Here is an 8,808-nt window from a genome sequence, read left to right on the forward strand (position 1 = left end):
CAGAGCAGAGCAGGTGGAACCAGGCCTCAGCTACAGCAGCACAGCAGTTCTAGCAGCACAGCAGTTCTACTACTACTTCTTCTTCTTCTTACATGTAATTGCCCGCATGGTGAACTCCCTCGACGGGGCCGCTCGCTCTCTTTTCTAGATCGCCCCCTCTCTCTTCTCTTGATCGCCCTCTCTCAGAGAACACTTCACTGCCCGCTTCATTGTAGGATTTCTGCCATGTCTCTACTTTAATTTGACCATCTCTGTTATTATGTGATGGAATACTAAATAAATAAGTAATTAGATGCCTTACACATTACTGTGCTCATAAAGAATAATAAGAATAATGTGTATTGAACTGGTTTAATTAATTAGTGAATTTATTTAAGGTAATTATAGAAGCCCTATTTTATCAGTATGTCTGCAATAGTCAAACTACATTGAATTGTCCCCATTTTTTCTTTAGTAGTTACTAACATTAGATATTTTAATGAGATATGGACCGCAAAACCAAAAATGTCCCTGGTTTTCATTTAAAAAATCAAGTCACCGAATGCAAGTAGTTGCCTTAGCTTATTTTGTTATGAGATGATGATGTGAATTACTGTTCAAATTAGTTAATGTAATAATCGTTTTGGTCTTATATTTTTTTTCGGGGGGGAGGCCCTTTTTCCAGTTTAGAGCAATAGCCCCTCCAAATGTCTGTGCACGTCCCAGATATGGACTCATACAAAAAGAATCCCTTTGACCCATCCATTATGACCCACCAGAAGTGATTGGCGGTGTCTGTATCTGCAGAGAAAGATTTGTATATTTTCTTAAGTATGTATCCAAAGTCATGGGGGACATGGTATGGACTAAAAACATTATTTAATATATTGCTTTAACATATAGAGAGGTGAAATGCCAGTGCCAAATGATAGTGTATCTGGGGTCGGCTTTCCCCCACTGTGGAGTACCATAAGCCTTGCTGAGCCAGGGGGGAGGGGCCTACTTTGAGTGTTGTGTTTACAAACTGAAAATGAAAAATGCAAGTACCTATTATGCTTGACCTTGTTTGCCTCCAACCTTTTTAAAAGCAAGTCCAATTCAGATTGCAAAAGACTAAGATGTTTAAACACAAAAAAGCAATTCAACAGTAGTTTAAACTGATTCTGTAAAAACAATTATAACCTGCAGACAAAAGCATTTTCTCTCTATATCTGCCATTGCTCCTTTTCACTTAAATATTTGTTATTTGTTAGTATTTTATAAAATGTTATAACATTTTCATAGATGCAAGCAAATTAAAATGATTTTGATATTCCTGATGGTAACACGGTCTGGTCTGAGCTCAAATAGGAAAGGGAACCTGTGTTTGTCCTCCTCATAGCAAGTTTTCAACTCGTCTTTCTTACATTTCCAGTTGTGCGTCCTGATGGGAAGGGCAGCCGGCCTCATGTCTTCTCCCTGGTGCCGAGCACCTCCATGCGGACCGGCCCGGTGCTGGACGTCGCTGCCAGCACCCAGGAGGAACTCAAGGAATGGGTGTTCAAGATCCGTGAAGTCACAATGACATCAGAGGCCAAGGTAAATGGATATATATCTACCACATGGCTGACAGAGAATGCCGGTCAGGACTCGTGTTTGCCCTTTAATACCGATAACCTCACTAAGCAGTGAGCTCATATGGTGTTTGTCAGGAATGCCATTCTTCAAAATCACACCGTTACACATTTCACACCTGGAAGCTTTCTTGTTTTACGTGAGCAGTATTTGTTGAGGGAGGAAAAAAGCTTTAGGCAGTGTTCGCGTCGGTGATTTGAAATGACATGCGATACTGTTGGAACAGCTGTATTTAAAGTATGTGTCCCTCTGCACAGCTGGAGGAGGGGAAGATGATGGAGAGGAGGAAGAAGATTGCACTGGAATTATCCGACCTGGTCATCTACTGTAGGCCTGTGCCATTTGACGAAGACAGTAAGGATAATGCACACTTATTGGACTGTTAACATAACACATAGAAATACTAATAATACTTAATACTGAATAGTACCAATTCAGTATTCAATTCTGTCCTCTGTTTCTGCCTCCTGTAGAGATTGGCACAGAGCGGGCCTGTTTCCGGGACATGTCATCCTTCCCTGAGACCAAGGCAGAGAAGTACGTCAACAAGATCAAGGGGAAGAAGTTCCTGCAGTACAATCGACTGCAGCTGTCCAGGATCTACCCCAGAGGACAGAGACTAGACTCCTCCAACTACGACCCTCTGCCCATGTGGCTCTGTGGGTCCCAGCTGGTAGCACTCAACTTCCAGACAGCAGGTAGAAACCGTCCCGTAGGAGCAGATGAAATTCTGGATGTGTGATAATGGGTATCGGCAAATAACGGCTTTAAAATCAAATCTCAGCATCAGCCAAAGCCTATTTCAATATTTCCTCATCAAAGCATCATCAAAACCTGTTAAAATAGCACGACATTTGGTATCGCAATAAAGATGTTTAACATATAACCTAGATGGCAACAGTTTTCTTAGTTTGCCCAGGGATGTGTATATTTTGAAATGTGTTGTATTTTTGCCCGCATCAGCCATCACTATAATAGTAACCATAGTAATATGTTAAATCAGCTACAGGGGAGAATTGTTGTTCTCTGAAATTAAGTGGAAAAAGATATGTGCATGTATCGGCATCAGACAAATCTGATATCGGGTAGCAAATCCTTGTATAAAAAAGCAAAGATTATGTTTGTTTTCTTAATCTTTTTAACGTTTTTTATTTACCTTTCCTCTTCCCCCCCTGTGCAGACAAGCCCATGCAGATGAACCAGGCTCTCTTCATGCTGAACGGAAAGAGTGGCTACGTCCTGGAGCCGCCCATCATGAGGGACGACAACTTTGATCCCTTCGACAGGCATACGCTACGAGGCGTCGAACAAATCACCCTCGAGATAGAGGTAGAGCAAAGACAGATTTGGACTGTGTTCGCACGCACGAGTGATGCCCTTCAGTTGTTTTCAAACTGCGAGGTGCTCCTCTCCAGCGGGAGAGTATAAGAGACACTGCATGAGGTGAAATGGACGGGTGCATGCGCGTGTTCTAAAAATAGCGCTAGGTGGTTGTTGGCCGGCCACTGATTTGAGTCGTTAATTACCAAGGTCAAGTCCTGCAGCAGCAGCTGTGAAACACAACTCCAAATAAGGTCCTTTTAAAAGCCCTGCTCACACTCCTCTTGATAAGAACTCGGTTACATCTGAATATACAGATATGACACACATATTTTTAGATTCAGCATGACACTTCACAAGGATTTCAAGAGCAGTTGTCTGAATTGTGTGTGTGATGGTTTGCCAACAGTGTCAGACTGCCATAGGGGATGTGTTTGTATTCATGCTCTGAAACAAGTGTAAAGATCTGAAGGAGCAACCTGTTTTCCTCTCCCTCCTCTTCTGAAGGTTTTGGGCGCCCGGCACTTGCCCAAACACGGACGCGGCATAGTTTGTCCTTTGATCGAGATCGAGGTGTGCGGTGCAGATTACGACAGTGCCAAGCAAAAAACTGACTCAGAAGGTGAGCGTTACTCTGACTTTTACTATGGGTGTTTCTGCCAGTAATGAAGTGATACTCTGCCAAAACTGAAGGAAGGAGTAGTTACTGTTTACTGGATACATTACCCTCGTGCAATTTCCTGCTCCAAGAAAAACAGGAAGTTGTACAAACAACTTAGCCATGTGTGGGAATACAAAGAGAACACATCAGACACAGTTCAAACTGCTGTAATCAGGATTTAGACGGATAAGTAACATTGTCCAATACGTTTTTACAAATGTGTTTCTTCGCTTTGTGTTATTGATGTTCTTAGCCACTTACTGGACTCTTGTTATTAAGAAAGGATGCTAAAGACAAGTATTTACACCAAATTCAAATGTAACTTTACAAATAACCTTAAACCTTTTAACAGTGATAACATTAGTTTTATATAGCATACATTCTAAATAATGAGTATGCTTTTATTCTCTGCTGTTTGCTGTTCATTTATGGTTGTCTATCTGCAGTGTGGTTCACAATTAGCCAATGCAAAAAAGACTCCTTGAATGAATGAGTCCTAAAATCCTTAAATCAGTGTTTTTGAACTTGCAGCTCCTTTATCTTGAAGTATGTATTTTTTTCAAATGGGTATAGTCAGGTGTCTAAAAATAAGGTCTGTGGTTAACACAAGTTTAAGAGATTTTCAACTTTTGTTTACCACATGTCAGTAAATTCCCCACCACACAAAAAGTATTGCCGTCATCGGGAACATTAGACGTCAACACAACAAACACTAGTCTGTCTTTAGCTTGGTGGTGGGACATCAGCTCATGGGACAGTGGAGCGGGTGTGCTTGTTGGGCCTGCATTTACGCTTTAAAATTCATAAAAAGTGTTTTTCATTAGTGAAGAACATCTTGCTGAAAAAACATGTAATTTTCCTGCTTATTTTGTGTAATATTAAAAAGTCTGATGGCTTTTTCTTAAAGGAATCAGGAATCAATAATATGTCATCCCTGCAACACTTCATATCCCAGGGAGTTTCTTTCAGTGCCATTTAGTGTAATTATACTGAATTTTTACACATGGATGCAATTGTCTAGATATTTTAAGTTATTGCTGAATGTTTTTTTTGTCACTGCTGTTACTTGGGGAAAGAATTGTTATACTGTTACTGTTATTGTTACAGTCTAGACACCAGTGATGATACATATTTGACATTTTTCAATCTTCTCTGTCCATCTTCTTCTTGTCCTCTCCAGCTGATAACGGGCTGAACCCCACGTGGCCCCGAAAGCCATTCGAGTTCACGATATGCAACGCTGCCTTTGCCTTCCTGCGCTTTGTGGTTTATGAGATTGACATGTTCAATGACCAAAACTTCCTGGCTCAGGCCACATTCCCCATTCACAGCCTCAAGACAGGTACACACAGATTTAATGTGCTCTCAGAAATTACCCTTATATCCAGGTGGGAATCATTGCTGTAAGATATGTGTCTTTCTGCAACACCAGGTTACCGGTCAGTCCCTCTGAAGAACAGCTACAATGAGGATCTGGAGCTGGCTTCCCTGTTGGTCCACATGGACATCATCAGTGGCCGGGTGAGTGACTGTTCTTTACCAAATCCTGCTCAGTGATGCTTCCGCCCACAACAAACCCTACAGGCACTGAAAACATGAGCAAAGCTAGCTGACACATTTCACATTGTTGTGGTCCTCTCCAGTGTTACTTTAGTTATTGGAAACTATGACTAGAAGACGAGAGGAGGAGGAAGCAGCACCAACGTCTTTAAACTCCAACTTTGACTACATCAACATGCAATATGTTGATGTAAAAAGGCAATCTAGGATGTAGTTTAAAATATGAATAAACTACCAAATTCTCTCTTTATTTTTGATGACAAATAAGAGGAGACAAAGTTATTACACATTTGATAAAGCACTAAGAGTTAAAGATTCTGGTGAAAAAAATAGACCCATCATTTGTTCATACTGTCTTAAAGAATGAAGTTTAAGACGGTCAATTTGAAGTTGGATGTTACATAACATTTTGTTTTTAGACCAGTGTTGATCTCTGTCGACAACAGTCAATATACAAATGAAACACATTCGATAATATGTGTATTTTAGTAGGTTTTAGAGGTGCTGATAAGATGATTTGGTTACTTTCATACAGAGCTAAGTAGGCCGTTTCCCTATTTTCTCAAAATATATAATATATATCTTCTAACTATTCCTTCAAAATGAGCCTGTATGTTAGTTCTATAGGATACAGTCCCAAGTGTACAGATAACCACAGTCCCATGAACACTGTAGAGGTCTGTGGAGTTGACATTTTGTTTCGTCTCCCCCCCTGTTTCTCTCAGGATGAAAACGGGGAGGTTCTGAGCCCGTTCATCGCAGTGGGGGCTGCGTCAGTGACGGCATCCTCCCCATCTGGGCGGGAACGTTCGGGGGAGTCCGTGTCCTCGACGTCCTCCAACGTGTCCCCTGTGCCCCAGTCCCCGGCCCAGGCACAGGCCTACAGGGAGGGCTCCTTTGAGTCCCGATACCAGTCCCCTGTGGAGGACTTCAGGGTGTCCCAGGAGGCCCTGTTGGACCACATGGACCCCCAGAACAGACAAACAAGGTACATATGAGGTGATCTAGGTTTTTTTAAGCCTGTGCGGTGAGTTTTGTATCGGTGGAAGATTCCAGACATCCTCCTGTCTTTGTTTTTACCTCAGGATGCTGCGGAGGACCAGAGTGGGCGGAGAGAACCGCGTCTGAGTCCAAGCCAATCAGGACACATTTCTGTTGCACCCCCCCACTTGTCTACCCCCCCCCCCCCCCCCACCCAGTCGCCTCTCCCCGTACTGATGATGTCACTGACTGCTGTGAACACTGTTTCCATGGAAACGCCCACCACCGCTTTGGCCTACATTTCAGGCAGCTCTCTCACCCTCCATTCTCCAAACCAACTCCTCTCTCTCTCTCTCTCCCCCTCTCTCCCACCGCCCAGCCCTCTCACCACTCGCCTGATGGGAAGGAGGGACTCCGACACAAGAGTAGAGGGAGGACCGCTGAGAGGAAGCTGACCGTTGGGACAGGAAGAAGAAATTGACATTCATGGGAGAACAAAAACAGGCTGGAGTAGAGTCCCGCTCTGGGCTGGTTGTGAGAGGACGGGCTGCCCTCTCTTGGTTTTAGGTTTGCCCAACATCTGCCTAGTTTGAAGGCTAAGAAATAGAGAGTTATAAAAGGTATCAGTTTGAAACTGTTCCCCAGTTAAGTTTCTTCGCTCTTCTCTCTATTAGTCGTATATGAATATATGTATTTATTCCTGCTATGCTGTTGGCCGGAGAACAGCAGCAGCTGACCTGCTCTCAAAGAGCTTCTTTCTCCATGTTTTTAATTATTCTAATTATTTAAGCCTTTAAAACATTCATAATGTGACTTTTCATTTTTTATATGTGTAAAACACGAGGGCTCTCTACGGCTATTTTAATGTCTCTCTGCTTCATAGAGGAAATTACCGCCTCCAGTCAAACTCACACCATAACCCTGGGGGAATATCTCACCCTTTTTTTGGCATCAGGAAGAAGTCATAGCCTGTTTGTGTTGGAAGAAGTGAGAGCGTATTATCTGCACACACAAACACACATGCATACATTTGATTTCTAATTTACATTCCAAGTATCTGCACATCATTCTATATTCCTGCCTCGCAGGCGCCTTTACAAGCCAGTCTGACACACTCCTGAGTTCCTCCTATCATCAATCATGTCATCATCACACTGTGATGAAGCCGGACCAGGGATACATGTTGTCCTACGATAGGTTGAGGTCCAAGTGATATTTTAGTTTATAATGATCAGGGTAGGATCTGAATGGTTACCCTTGATTAGCGAAGACTTAGTGAACACTCCCACAGGACTAATCCTTACCTAAATACAACAAAATGTTCCTCCTTACGATTTTCAGCCTGCATTCTCTTCCAAAATGTAAATGGGCCTTATTAAGTGCTGCACAGTCATCTTGTGTATCAGATGATAGTTCATTGGCTGCAAGGTTACGGCTAAAATAACAATACTGATAACTGATCATTTGATCATTTTTAAAACAGCTGGTTTGAGGAACACAGTTCTAACCTCTCATTTGACATGAAACATTGTAAATGTGTCACTTTCAAAAATGTACCATACTGTAAATACAGTCAGGCTATTAACATTGCAGCCTTTTGATTATGTGATTTATGATTGAATATTTCAGAAATGTGGAGATTTTTACTGACATTTCAGGCGTAATAGAATTTATGGCCGCTTTTTATTCTGTATTTTTTATTTGTTGAGCATAACTATTCCCATACCTAACACAGCTCTTTGACTACAGTGAATGAACAACGATCACTGTTTCACATTGTGAGTTTAAGTTTAAACAGATGTCTCTAAGAAGAGGTTTCGAGGTCCAAATGTGTTTTACTGCAACCGGCTTATTTGTTTTTATTTCTCAGGTAGGAGTTCCCTGTGTTTGAAAGGAAATTAAGTGTTGTTGACCAAGTGGGAGCATTTGCATTGCCGTTGTAAAGAAGACATCCCATATACACATCATGAGAAACGTTTTGATGCAGCACAAAAACATAAGGGACCTTTTGTGTTTGTGCTGCCACGGTGTTTTAGTCCTGGGGGAGTTCTGTCGCAGCACAAAGCTGCTTCCCAGAAAGCTTTGAGGATTTTTTAAGTCGCACTGCTACAATAAACATTAAATTGCAACTGCCCCTGAATTTATCTGTGATGAAATGTGCAAAATTCAACGTGTAAGCAACTGGATAACAGCTAAAACATGAATGTAAAATGCTACATGTTGCAATTCGTTCCCAACTTTAAATTCCCTTTCTAGCTTCGACTCATAAATATTTGTCTAACTTGCTAATTCAAACTTCTCCTGAACAAAATGTTGGCGTGTTTTAAAAGTGCAGGGTTTTTCATGTCCTTCGTTTGTGGAGTGAGTCTCTTTGGGTGGAGCAGAGTGTAAGCTTCAGATTTAGCAGTAGCTGTGTTTCTGTGGCTGGCGGAAGACGCATATATAACCAACGGTGTTATCTTTCCAGGTTCGTATCAGAAACAGTGTTTCCTCTGCTTTTATGTGATGACTATATGATGTAAACTCAGTATTCTCAGTCAGTGTTTGACCACTGAGACACACCTAAGCCATAGGGTATGATTTATGCTAAGGTTAAAGCAGGGACAGGAGTAAATACTTAAGTCTCAACTACATTCTTTTAGCATCTTGTGTTTGCAGCCTCATATTGATTCCAAGGCTACCCCATATTAGTG

At 41.8% G+C, this 8,808-nt stretch overlaps 1 protein-coding gene across 1 annotated transcript in view; it reads left to right on the forward strand.

The window, feature by feature from the left end:
- The window catches only part of plcg1 (phospholipase C, gamma 1), a 32,783-nt gene extending 26,471 nt beyond the window's left edge, over positions 1-6,312 (forward strand). The window contains 9 exon segments of the mRNA XM_071203582.1: positions 1,394-1,557; positions 1,851-1,947; positions 2,067-2,291; positions 2,774-2,922; positions 3,421-3,535; positions 4,755-4,916; positions 5,007-5,095; positions 5,860-6,122; positions 6,220-6,312. Coding sequence (XP_071059683.1) covers positions 1,394-1,557; positions 1,851-1,947; positions 2,067-2,291; positions 2,774-2,922; positions 3,421-3,535; positions 4,755-4,916; positions 5,007-5,095; positions 5,860-6,122; positions 6,220-6,262 — 1,307 coding nt within the window. The 3' untranslated portion in view covers positions 6,263-6,312.
- Positions 6,313-8,808: the final 2,496 nt, after the last annotated feature.

The sequence above is a fragment of the Pseudochaenichthys georgianus genome, chromosome 7 (genome assembly GCF_902827115.2).
Source record: "Pseudochaenichthys georgianus chromosome 7, fPseGeo1.2, whole genome shotgun sequence".
In the NCBI taxonomy this organism is placed as follows: Eukaryota; Metazoa; Chordata; class Actinopteri; order Perciformes; family Channichthyidae; genus Pseudochaenichthys; species Pseudochaenichthys georgianus.